The sequence below is a fragment of the Bombus fervidus genome, chromosome 12 (assembly GCF_041682495.2).
Source record: "Bombus fervidus isolate BK054 chromosome 12, iyBomFerv1, whole genome shotgun sequence".
NCBI classification, from domain to species: domain Eukaryota; kingdom Metazoa; phylum Arthropoda; class Insecta; order Hymenoptera; family Apidae; genus Bombus; species Bombus fervidus.
Genome location: NC_091528.1, coordinates 10,247,481 through 10,261,122, shown reverse-complemented (window position 1 = coordinate 10,261,122; position 13,642 = coordinate 10,247,481). Strand labels below are relative to the sequence as shown.

The 13,642-nt window shown below is 41.5% G+C and overlaps 1 protein-coding gene across 4 annotated transcripts in view; it reads left to right on the top strand.

Annotated features, from left to right (window-relative positions):
- Kibra (WW and C2 domain containing protein kibra) overlaps positions 1-13,642 on the top strand; it is a 43,422-nt gene that overhangs the window by 27,028 nt on the left and 2,752 nt on the right. For 3 of the 4 annotated variants that reach the window (XM_072014879.1, XM_072014876.1, XM_072014877.1), the window contains 8 exons: positions 8,073-8,181; positions 8,669-8,828; positions 8,987-10,513; positions 10,794-10,880; positions 11,373-11,562; positions 12,071-12,532; positions 12,660-12,875; positions 12,985-13,463. In XM_072014879.1, the coding sequence (XP_071870980.1) occupies positions 8,073-8,181; positions 8,669-8,828; positions 8,987-10,513; positions 10,794-10,880; positions 11,373-11,562; positions 12,071-12,532; positions 12,660-12,875; positions 12,985-13,463 (3,230 nt within the window). Of the gene's footprint in view, positions 1-5,574; positions 7,054-8,072; positions 8,182-8,668; positions 8,829-8,986; positions 10,514-10,793; positions 10,881-11,372; positions 11,563-12,070; positions 12,533-12,659; positions 12,876-12,984; positions 13,464-13,642 lie in introns of those variants that run through there. The other variant, XM_072014878.1, reaches the window with a different exon arrangement.

The window sequence follows — 13,642 nt, the reverse complement described above, 5'->3', positions numbered from 1 at the left end:
TATTGTTATTAAAAGATGAAATTATGGAAGACGAAATTAATGGCGTTTTAAATATAATATTTTAATTTATAAATTACTTGTACACGTACGTGTGCATTCGTTCAAACAACTTATACATATTGATGAACTCGTTGAGTTTCAACCGTTTCTTTTTAATACTCCGAGAATGCATTGTTAACACTTGTCGTTTTAATTCATTGAGAATAATTGTCAAAGAGTAAAAAAAAGAAGAAAAAAAGAAAGCGATGATTCAAAGATCAAAGTTCTTGTATATACATATACACACACATGCATACTATATACAAATGAAAAATAATTTCGAAGCAAGTTATACGTAAAAATTATAAGGCCTAAAAGGATGAAATAAAGGAGGAAGATTTCTCAAGGAATTTATATGACAAAGATTTATTATTTCTAAAAATATTCAGGTTGTCTTACGATCGCGTAATTTCACAAGGTTTTGTAGTAATTTTTAAATTTAAGATAACTGATTGAATATTTGATATATATATATGTGTATACATATATAGCGATAGTGATATACGATTTAGTCATATATCAAAAATATGACTTTGAGCACGTGTGAAGTTGCAGATTGTGGCGACTTCTATTGGTGAGATTGCGTACTGCACGTACAGTTGCTGTTTCTATATGAGCTGGTATACAAGTTAATCCCGCGCATAATTCGCACATTCCGAAAAAGATTCTTCGATGGAATTTGAAAGTATTTCTTTCGTTTGATGTTTCGAACAATCTCGATATCGATAACGATTCCTGTAATAGAATGCACGAACGATGATATAAACGTGGATATATACAAGTAGGTATTTTGTTACGAAATCATCACTTAAAACAATTTCAATAATATCTTCGTTTATTATAATGGAATTATGTGTGTGTATCTGTATCGTGTCCATGATGATCGTATAACGAGCAGAGTTCAACAATTCTTATACGAAAGTAATTAGAATCGTTTTAGTAGCCATTAACGTGAAAGCAACTCTTAACTTTGGAGCTCATAGTCAATCTAAATATATGCGCGATTATAATTTCATTTGCGAGATTGATAAGAGGGAGACGAAATAGTGAGGAAGGAGGAATGAAAGATGACGCATTGAAAGTAAGAAAAGAGGAAATTGACGGAAGGAGAGGAATGCCCGAAAGGGTGTAGCGGGTCACGTGTGTATAGTCGGCCTCTTGCATTAGCCGTGGATCCTCCTTTTTCTTTTCTTCCTTCCCTTCTTCTCTCTTTCTCTCGGGAGCCACGTGCGCCCCAAGAAATTCCTCTTTTGTATCCTTCAGCCTTTGTTCGGCAACAGCTGTCCGGCCGAAGAAATGCTTTTCTCCATCGTCAGTCTGCTTACTGCTGATTCTTTTCCCTCTCTGTTCGCTACCACGTCTAAGTATGAATTAAATTATCGATTCTCTGCCTTCTTTTGTCGATTCGTGCGACGAAGAGATTAAGAATCACGATTTAACGTTAGAACGTCAACTAACCATTTAAATTGTGTCAATATTCTCTTCTTAATTAATTAATTTGTAAATTGTCTGTTTTCAGAGACAGATTATTACTTGTTATTATAAATATGTAATTGTATTTGTTGAAGAAATATTCGAGGAATCCAGTTAAACTTGAAGAGCCCAATTTCATAAATATTTTAATTTTAGGTACTTCCAACCAATCAGCCCTCAAAGACTATTTCTTTTTTATCAATTTTCGAGTAACATTTCACAAGCATTAGCTTGTTGTTATTAAGGTAGCAAGGATTAAAAGGAAGACGGAATGAAATTTACTAAATGTTATGAAAATGCGGTTTTTTCAGGAAGAGAAAGAGAGAGAGAGAAGTTGTCACAAATTCCATTTCCTTCCATGGAATGCGGCTCACCATTCCCCTCTACATCATTTCATTCCGACGGCAATGTTTAAAAGTACATCGAATCATGATTCTCTCTACCCCCATAATTTCCTCATAAATCATCTCGAAAATTCCCGAAGGAAACGGTTCTGCATCCGTGCCCTTAACATTCGCCGGAAGACGTTGCTTTCGAAATTTGCCGCGGTTGCGTATTCAGAAGAAAATGCCACGAATGCGTCCAATTACAAAACACCGCGAGCATTCCTGAACAGATCCGTACGCATAGTGGCCCGACACTGGCTCCGCGCGGCTCTCTGCTATCTATCCCTCTTTCTTCGTTCCTCCTCCGATGGTATGAGCGGCGGAGAGTAGTTGGCGTACTATAAAAGGGGGCCCTTCGCTCGGAGCGGGGCCCCGCGGATCGGCGTGCAGCGTTCAGATAAATATGCGGGAGGGGCCGGAATTCCTCACTCGGCTGCATTCCAATCGCTCTTCCTCCTCCGCCATCTCACCACTACCACACACACAAACACCTCCCCGTCATCGTTATTTGCAGCCTCCGTCGCACACTACCTCTGTCCCGGCCACGCAGCAACAGAACAACCTAGCGATTTCAGTATGTAATACCAACGAATACCAGTACCGCCGGTGACAATAACAATAACCACGCGTGTCCATAATAAGCTTCTGAATACTCTGACAATGAGTGTATATACGAAGGGCTCGAGGTTAGCTTGGATTAGCTTAGATTAGACGCTTCTTCCTGACTTTTGTAATCTGCTTTGTTTCCTTACGGCTCAAGTGGAGCGATATTTTTGGTAATAAGGATGTCCTGCTATTATTAACAACAGGGATTGTATTTATATCTTACGGTGAATTTGCTTAGCATCTTGCAACACCGTAGGGCAAAATTTATTATTTAAATTCGTAAATGAATTTTTATGACAAAGAATAAATTCAAAATTGATATATATATATATATATATACCCGATACAAAGCTACAGTATTGACGACAATTCGTCAATTCGCATGCAAGTATGCGTTACTGCTGTTCGTCGTTTATGGACTGTCTTTATTTTCTTCCTTCTCTCATAATTTTTCCGTCCCTTCCTCGTATACTAAAAAGGTAGATTCTTTTCTGGCTTTTACAGCACCTATAAACGTGTGTATATGTACTCGAGTACCGACGTAGAACTCACGAGTACGTGCAAACGGTTTCGCAGGAATTATTATTGTAGGTGGTGGATCTTCCATTAAAATGCATATACAGGACCTCTAATACGAAGGCTGACCCTCTTGGCCGAAGATATCGCTCCTTTTGCCGCGCTGGCATTCCTTACCAATATTTCTCGAAGAGGAATTCCTTAATGATACACGAGTGCTGCGTGCTTCGTGCTTGCTGCTTCGTTCTTCGCTCCCTTCTGTTGGTACACGTGCGTGATTTGCGGCCTAGAGTCAGGTCTCGATGGAGAAAGTGTTTATTCGGTTTCCTGTCATACTCGTCTGGGATTTTTTCTCCATCGCTAAAATTGTTCAGACGTATGACAAATCGCGTACAAGGTCACGTTGTACTTTCGAGCTATTTTAAAGATGCATAACACATTGTGTAACATATAGACCACCTGTCTGGTCCTGTAAGAGCAACCCAACGTGTTTTAGAGCGGCGTTTTTAAATGACATTATAAATCTGATCTTTTTATTGTATATTTATATTTAGAAACATCAATGTTTATACTTGCATATACAGATTGTTCGTGCTATTACTTTCTGCGATAAAACTGGCAATGAAAACGTTTTTCTAAATGGTAGGTCTTTGAAAAGATAAGAGACCGAGTTTTAAGACCCTTTTCCATACTTAATTCTACTACCGTGGCATCAACAAATTAAACATATTTTTCATGGATTTTCCGTAATAGCAAAACGTATTCAACGTATGAAAGAAAAAGGTATGATAGAAAGCATTGAAAAGAACTCTGTTCGCAAATTCAGAAAGTCCACATAGCATCTTACAAGAGTCCTATGTAAATGAAGGAGGTGACCTCCGCTCATAAAAGGACGTTAACGGAGAATAATGTATCCCCTCGACCCATAATATCCGAATAACGTAACACATGTCAGTCGAGAGACATTCCAATTGACTTATGGAACGTCTCTAACCGGAATTCGTTCGGAACGAAAGAAGATTCCCGCGTCGCGTCGCGACGGACATGTCCAGCGGAGCGTGGCGTAAAAAGTCAGCTAAAGCGGAAGAGATTTCGGGATGTGCCATGCCGGGAGGACGAAGAGGAAGCGACTCGAGAGATCTTTCGAGGGAGAAAAAGGAATGATAGATACGTAAGGGAGATGCAAGCATCGAGGTAAGAAGAGCTGTGCCTCGTGGAGGTGGAGAACGAGCGATGGAGGAGGAGGAGGAGGAGGAGGAGGTGGAGGTGGAGGAGGGGAAAAATAAGAGGCTCTTTCCGCGAGGCGAGCGAACCGGCTCGTACTCGATAGCATCTGCGGAGCCTCCGACAATAATAGTGTGGACCGAGAAATATGCGCGCGGGGCCCGAGCCCTGTGAATCCTTCGGCGGTTTTGGGGTGGTGAGGTGGTGTACGGAGGCAAAGCTCGCCTGGTGGGGCGAAATTCTCCGATGCGTAGTGATGGGATCGATCCGGTGCTTGTAATTCCCGAACAACTCGTCCTTTTTATCTTTCCTTTGCTCACCACTCGCGTGTCGCTATTTTCATGAAAACTTCTGAAATTTTCGTAATGCAGAGTGACCATGTTTTAGAGAAACGATATTTTCGTGCAAATTGGTCCCGCGAATATAGAATAGAAAAATATGTCCTGAAACACGAACTTTCTAATTACTTTACAGGAAGCTAGTCCATTCCGTTTCTTGCGGAGGTTTTTTTTTTTTTTCTAAAAATGCTTGCTTTTATACAAATACGTAAGTTATCATTCTAGTGGAAACTACACGAGAAAGAAGAAAAATAGTTTGCAAAAAAACTTGGAATAATTACCTGGAATTCGTAAAATGTGCATAATTTGGACGAATATAAAATTGAATTAATGTTATGAAAGTATAATAGGCATGGATTATCGATCAGCGATGTTAATGAAAATAAATCGATAAGATGTGCAAAGGCAGGAGAATTGGTCCCATCACTACTGGTACGGAACGGGCCTTCTGACGGAGAGGGGACATACACCAAGGTCCACCGGGCCTGTTCTTAGATGATCAGAGACACGGCTGATGGGCCAGTAGTGGCCCCAGAAATTCCAACAAGGACGAGGCATAATGCGCGACTCAAGGTCGGTTCTACTACCGACCAGAGAGTCCGAGATGGGACCACGTTCAGCAGGGTCGTACTGTGACCTCGTCAGGCCTTCCTTCCCCTCCTCTCCCGGTTCTCGGGCCCCTACTCCATCCCTGCTGTCGTCCCTTACAGGCTGGGCTCCGCCAGCGACAGGATCGTGCGCTCGCCCCGCGGCGCCCTGCATATCAGGCCCCTGCATACCACCATGACATTCCGCATCGCTGAAAAAAATGTACGTCCTCCGGGGGTCGATGACGAATACTACGGTGAAATTCGAGACGCGACCTCGTCGACGCTTCGTCGTTCGGCTATTCGACAAAACTATTCCCTCGAGTATACTAGTTGTGTACGCGCGTGGAAACGAAATTAACGGTTCTTCTTCTTCGAACGTCGATCGATGTTTTTCTCCTCTGTAATGGATATTTTGATCGATGGAAAATATTTGACGAGGAAATATAGGTCAAGAAAATTTCTATCAACGAAAGAATTTTTAGTTCGATGGAACTTTCGAGTGGAAGAGATGGAGGATCATTGAAGATGAGAAGGCCTAGGGAAGGAGCAAAATTTCGACACGCGATATCGTAAATATTCATGGTGCGTGAGCGAACGCAGCACGTGTGTGTACGTTCTAGTATCAATTAGATTCACCAGGAACGAATACCGCATGAAATGCATGGTATCTGAAAGGAAGAGGCAAAGTGGGGGATGCGGAGAACGAAGAAGGTAGAAATTGTTGGTTAGCGAAAAGAAGAAAGAAATAGAGGGAGGATAGGAAAAGCAGATTGGGAGTGGGGGGCGCAAGGGCTCGATTGCGACGGTCCTGCCGGGCCTCATCCTGAGGCCCGCCTTTTTACACCGGCTAAGAAAGAGCCGCTTGAGGCCACCGTGGTTGAAGCGAGATAAATGAAAAGACTATGGAAGGAGCAGACGGAAAGTGAGGAGAGGAGGAACGCCTATACGGAGATTGAGAGAGGTAGACTCCGCGCGTGTATGTGTGCTCGAGTGAGAAAGAGGTAGAGATCGAAGGATTAAACGGAAGAAGAGAAAGAGAAGAAGAGAAATAAAAGAGTAAAAAGGAAGGATGTTGGATAGGATGGTAGGGAGAAGGGTGGTAGGTAAAAGCAGGATGGAAACGAGAAGGGAAGGAGAGAATCGACCGGGTGGTGCAAGAAGCGAAGGAAGAGAAGGCAAAAAGGAGGAAAAAAGGTGGGATCCCTTAAAAATTGAGACCCACAGAGGTGGGGATCGGAATTTCGGGCCCCGTAAACCGGCCAGTCTCGAGGAGGCCTTCGCGAAGATGAGGTGAAGAGAAGAGGAGATAGACATCCGACGGGATAGAAGAAGAAGAAGGAGAACGAGAACGAGAAGGAGAAGAAGAAGAAGAGGAAGGCGAGGGCGAAGAGGAAAACGACGAGGAAGAAAAAGGCGGAGAAGAAGGAAAGGAAGAAGAGTATATAGGAGAGGAAAGAAAGAGACGGCAACGATCACGACGACGATCACGACGACCACGACGACGAAGAAGACGAAGAAGAAGAAGAAGAAGAAGAAGAGGAACCGTGCCTAGTCTACTGTGTACCCGGCATGGACCGTCAGTACACACTCTGCGTACTCGTACCGGCGCACCAGTACCGCACCTACGTAAACAATTACCATCAGCAGGCGCATCAACAGCGACTGCAACAACACCAACGTCAGCAATATTCCGAGCAGCAACGTTCCTGCAAACAGCCTTATCAACAGGAGCAAATTTACGAGAACGTCGTGTCCCAATATCGAATGAGAATGTGCTACCACAACGACTACGAGAACGACGAGCAGATACAGAGGTTCTACTGGGAGCAGTGCTACAGACGTGATGACACCGACGCCACCGCATACTATTACTGTGAATACGTAAGGAATACTCTTCCAGGATTCTCGCGTACCTCGTGCGTTACTCTGATCTCTTGGTATCCGTTGAAGTGAAATTCCACGTCCGGCGTATCATCGTCAACAACTTTGTCATCGATCAGTGTTTTCCTTTTCATACCTCTGCTATCTAATATCTCATATTTCGTTCAAATATCTCTCTGTCTCTCCGATCTCACGTGTCTCTAATATCAAGATACGATCCGCTGATAACATCGAATAGGAATTTCGAATCATTCACTGTTTCTTTCTTTCGCATTTACATGTCGACTAAGAGAAAGAGAGAGAAAGAGAGAGAGAGAGAGAGAGGTCTCGAAAACGAACGGTAATTGGAAGTACCGGAGCTCGCTTCGAGAACTCTTTTCGAGAATAGCAAAAGTGCGAAATTCCATAGAAACGCGACACGAGAGAGAAACGGAACGAGAAACGTTGCCGTGAATTCCGAATGTTTCTCTCGCTACCGATCGACTACGTTCTTTTATTTCCTTCTGTTTTACGACGTTGAACCTGCGGAACAATCCGAACTGCAGGATCGTCCGGCACTCTTAGCACTACGTAAATCATGTGTAATGGTATTTCCTTGTTTGAAAATCGAAAGAATGCTGCCGCAGGCAGTTGCGCGGCTTCTATCGGATTTCGATGCGTGATCGAGCTAAAAACGTGAAACGACGTGCTATTCCCAACGTTACTTTTAACCGCAGAATTCTTTCTGTTAAGTGTTGCCTACAACGCTACACGCGCATTCGCAATTTAATTTACTCGAGAATCTGCATCGATTATTCGATTGTTTGCTTGCATTATTAAAATCGACTGTACGTTTAAAATAGACTCAATGATCGAAAGTCGAAATAATCGAACGATCAAACGAATACTTTAGCGTGGATGCGGTTGGATCTTTGGATCTCGTGACTTTTATAAGTTCATGATATGAATATTTTTCTTTATTATTTCGACAAAAACGATGGATCTTAATTTTAACAACGTCGTTTGCAACTGTGTTACAGGCGAAAAAGGAGATCTACGATGTGAAGCAACAGAGGTTATGTCTGGCCCAGGATGAGTACAATCACCTCAACAACGCTTTAACGACGCTCGGTGCTTCACGTACGAGTTGTGAGTACATATTAATATTTATATATCTTCTGCAAATTGTTGATATTCAGAGTATTCCACAAAGTATAGTTTAGCGTGGAAAGTAATGATTTACTTGGAACTTCTAACGCGCTAATCGTTCGTTTTGTTATCTGTGGTACACAATATCCTGAAATAAATTAATTTTACGATAAAAGTATTTTTATCTACATAGATCGAGCATATTAATAAGCATATTTTCTGCATATTATTCATTCACAATTAAATCATTCTTCAAAATAGAATACAGTAGAATTTTGATACCACAGTGATTAAGAGGATATTTCTTATTTTTCGAAAAATTTGCCAATTTGTCGTCTTCAATTGTTTGTAGAATACAAAGCCAAATAAACGCAACAATATTTTTTATATTCCTTGATTCAGAGTTCATTGTTATTTTCCACATATAGGGTTAATAAAGAATACATCGAACGAAAAGGTAATGATTGATCATCTATCTCGTCTACAGTGTGCTCCAGTTCAAGTTCATTGAGTACCAAGTACGATCCGGATCTTTTGAAATCCGATGTCGCGCTCGCGAGGAGTCGAGTTTCCCGGCTGAAACGAGAGCTCGAACAGATCCGCGCTGAAATGAACTGTACACAACGAGGAGTGGACACACTTGCAAGGTATGTTGTTACTGTCTTCCTTCGTGATTTACATCAGACATCTAGTTGAACTCGTAGAAACATGGATTTACATAAATATCATTTATAGTTTTATCGTAACAGAACGAATAATCTATCAAAGACACGAGTTTCAATGTTTCCTGTTATTTTTGATATAGCGTCGAACAGAAATTGAGCGGACATCATGGCGGTTGTTACAACATCACCGAGGCCCAGGCGATCATGACGGAGCTTCGAAACATTCAGAAATCGTTGAGTTCGGGCGAGAAGGAGAAAGCCGAGTTGATGCAGTCTCTGGCTCAATTGAAGGACGAATTGACGAGACTACAGCTCTGCGAAGGTAGTCCCGAGGCCAGCACTCTTAGCTTACCTCAGGAGAAGCTTAGTACAGCGTCTCAGACCGATCTCTCCGGCGAATTGGTACCGATCGGTACTCGTCTGGCCGAGATGGCACGGATGAGGTTGCAGTACGACGAAGCAAGGAAAAGGATACAGCATATACAACAACAATTGGCGGACTTGGAGGAAAAAGTAACTCCTGGTCAGACAGAAAGCGACAAGGATAAGTTGTTGCTGTTCCAAGAGAAAGAACAGTTGCTTCGAGAGTTAAGGAGTATCACTCCGCGTACCAGAACGCAACAAGATATGAAGAAGATCCAGAGTGAGATCCGTCGCCTCGAGCAGGATCTAAACAACGCGCTTGAATTGTCGAACAAGACGATTACAGATCGCGTGCGACTGCACGAAGAGAAGCAACTGCTGTTGCAACAGTTGAGGGACGCTTTACGCTCGATGGCGATGCTCGAGGGTCAATTGAAGACTCTCAGTGCGAGCACGCTCTCGGTGAGCAGCAGTTCCAGTCTTGGAAGCCTTAGCACGACCAGTAGCAAGGGTTCGCTTAGCTCTGGACTGAGCTTCACTGATATTTACGGTGGTCCTCAGTGTCTGGGTCCTGTCAGCTCTCAACAGGAGCGACCAGTCGACATGGTCGATCTACATAGACGCGTAGAAAGATTGCTCAGAGGATCGGAGCAGAATAATCTCGTCAGTACGCCTTCTCCGGGTCGATCGCAGCCGAGTTTGTCGCCAAGATCGAGTCTCTCCAGCGTCAGTCCACCGGTCTCACCGCTTTATGAGAATGCCCCGATGGGCCCACCACCTGCGTATGAACACGTAGAGATGCAGAGAAGACAACATCAGAGACCTACAACCTCATCGAATGCTCACTTAGACGGAAATCAGCTAGAGGACCGTTTGGCGGAGCTTAGGCTTACTCAGCAACAAACGTCGTCCCACGAACAATCCTGTGTTGCACCTCAGGATCGTCTTAAGTTGGTCGGCGGCCCACATCCTCCTGTCGAATTACAATCTGGAAATATGTCCCAAGGAAGCGGCCTTGGCAGGCCTGTATGCGTTATGCAACATCAAATGTCTCCGCAGGAACCACCGCCTCTTTCGCCTATAAGCGAGACACCTCCTCCTACTGGTATTCGTTCGAGAGCTAGCAGTTCTGGTACGAACACCAGGTCCGTCTCGGCTGCCGTTTCCGACGAAAGTGTCGCGGGTGATTCGGGAGTATTCGAGGCTTCTAATCGAAGGAAACTGCCTGGAGCGATTGGCGATGTCAATTCGTTGGCGCTTGGGGAGATGAGCCTGGAGACGGCACAGGTGCAAATTAAGCTTAGGTTGGTTTTATGTTTATATAATTCTGTTTCATAGTTTGGAGATCGAAGAGCCATATGAGATATGTAGGCGAAGAATTGGGAAATGTTTGGTTCGTGTTTCTGTGATCTCATTCGTCATCCGTGAGTGAAGTGATAACTTACAGTGACAGTGATTTATGTAACAGACTGGAAGAGTTTTCTCCTTTAATGGAGTCTAGTCGAAATTAGTTTATATCTCATATGGTTCCTACCTTGTAAAAACGATAACGTAAGTGCTTAACTAAACAATTTATTTGTTTAGATATTCTGTAAGTGACGGTTTGCTCCATGTTGGAATCGAACGTGCCAGAAATTTGGCTGCACTTTTCATACCTAACAACGCGCAAGTGTGAGTATTTATCTAATCGTATAATTTTCCTATTATTCAATTATTTGTATTCAATTACAATGTACATGACTGTCAGAAGAAATAATTTTGTTATATATTTAATGTTAAGATAATTTATTCGGTAAATCTTTTAAAAACAGTAAAAAATATTATGATATCTTTTATAGAGTATTGGGAGAATGGAAAGAACTGGCATAAGTTATTTTAACTTTTTTTTTTTATTTAAAAGTTGGAAATGTTCTTGGATCCTTCCTTTCTCTTTTTAATCATTATGATATTTCTTTTAATCTGAATAAGAATATAATATAAGAATGTAATCTTTTGATCGTAAAGTATCTTCTTTATGTAAATGTAACGACATTTTACAAACAAGAAACGTTTTCAACCAGACATAAATATATACGATATTTAGAGTCACGTTGACGAGCCCGTTAGGATGAAAATTAAAAATGTTGAATACTAACAGTCGTTTTTTCCCTGTTCGCGCTTTAGATATATAAAGGCTGCATTGCTTCCGATGCAACCGCCCGTTAATCACATGTGTTGTACGAAACCTGTTGTGGATCTGCGCAAACCAACCTTCGGCGAAACATTCCCGATTGCAGTACCACTCAACAAACTGTACACGAAGACATTGCAAGTCAACGTTTGGTGTACGGGCAACGAGTCTGAGGAGTGCTTGGTACGTGTGTCTTCCGGCTCTTTCTTGTTTCTTTCCTTTGAATATCAAGATGGCAATAAAGTATTGAAATCGTTGAATGCTTGTCTAACGCACGATAAGATTCTCATCAGTTACAAATTTATTGACAATTCAATGGCTTTTATAATGACGTTGAATGCAGCCATAATAAATAAGATATGATCGCTTATACATTTTTTTGTAACGTGATACGCTTTTTACGAACTTAAGGTTCATTTATCTTTAATATGCTAATATCTTTATTTTGTTTATTTCTACTAAACAAGATACAATAAAAAGTAAAATAGTTTACTTAAATAGCAGACTCTTCTGGTAGTAAAATATCAATATAACGATGTTTGTGTTTATCGTAATGTAGGCATTCTCTTGCCTTCGAAGATCAACAATATTAAATTATTCTAATTAAGAAGTTTAGAATATACCAATTATATTCTTATTTCTAGTCACTGTATTTTTCCAACTGATTAACTTTTTAACCTTTTCATTTCAGGGATCCGCCCAAGTGTCCCTTGCAGACTTTAGTCCAGAATCGCCAAGCGTGAAATGGTACAACATACTTTCCTTTCGCTTCATGCAACCATCCGACAGCCCGAGCACTAGCACCAGCAATAGCAACAGCATTTCCATCAGCGTAGCGAGGCAGGCCAGACATGACAAACAAGAATCAGACTTATCGGTATATCGTGCTGGACAGAATACGAAAGAAGAAAGCAGTGACGAGAGCACGATTATCAGCTCTCAAACGTCGACTCTGACGAGAAATCAGGGATGCGATGAACTGCAAACGGCAATCTCGTTAAGGCTGGAGGAGCTAGCCAATTGCTTGGGAAGTCCTGAAGAAGAGGATGAGAACGGTGGAAGTGAAAGCGGAAGTGAGGACAGTGACGAGGAAGGAATCATTGTAGAATTTACGATGGAAGATAATGTTCTGGAGGATGTGTTGGAACATGAGGTAAATAATACTTTAAAGTACCTTCTGGTATATAATTTTCTATGGATAGTTGCCGTTAAATATTCTCAGAGAAATTTGTTGTAAATTGCCTTCTAAATTTGTAAAGTTTCATTATAAATAATTATAGGAGGACGAGGAATTAAACGAAGAAGCAAGACAAACTCAGGACAAAGAAACTAACACTGAGTGCGTTTTCATCCCAGAACAAGGAAAACAGAGGAAACTTTCGGCAGCCGGTGTCGTTTCTAGTGTTATACACGATGATAAAAATTCGATCGTAATCAAAAGAAGTCAAACGTTTTCACCCAGTGCTGCAGTCAGCAAAAATCATTATATTTGTCGGGTGAGCATTGCTTTCTTTTTTAGAACATTATCTACAATCTTTAGAAATTTGGTCAAGTGGTGTAAAATTTAATTTGATTATTTATTGCAATCGATGTTTCATATTACAGCTGAATCGAAGCGATAGCGATAGTAGCATGCCACTTTATCGCAGAGGCGGACCATTTCAACGAAATTCGGTAGAAAGACGGTCTCTTCGATGGCGAAGACCTTTGTCCGCTCTCAGTTGTAAAACTGCCTCGAAAAAGTCTACCAATTTACCACCTACCGCTAGAACCTCACTGGATCTTGAATTGGATCTTCAAGCACAGCATGCCAGACTGAACAATCTCCAGGACGAGTTGAGTAGATTGCGAGAATTAAAGCAAAGGTTAGAACAAGCGCGAGAAAAGGGAGACACAGACTTTGCAACGTGGTTGTTAGAGGACCACAAGTTCCAGAATCTGATGGCACAAGCCGAGAGTGGAAAGAACGGCAAAAGTGCCGAGGATAAAAGAGTAGAGAAGATGTTGAAGAAAACTTCGAAAGAAATCTACAAACTACGGAAAACAAAAGCTGGGAAAGGAAAACCTGATATTATTTCGTTCAAGTATGTAAAAATTTCTATTCCAAATTGTTAGAAAAAAAAAAAAAAAAAATCACGCGGAATTTCTAGCGTCTAAATTAAAATTATTCATCTACTTTTTGACCAATTTTTTAAAACATTAACTTATACCATAAAATGATATTCAATAAAAATATATAATAAATAGTTACATTCATTGGAAA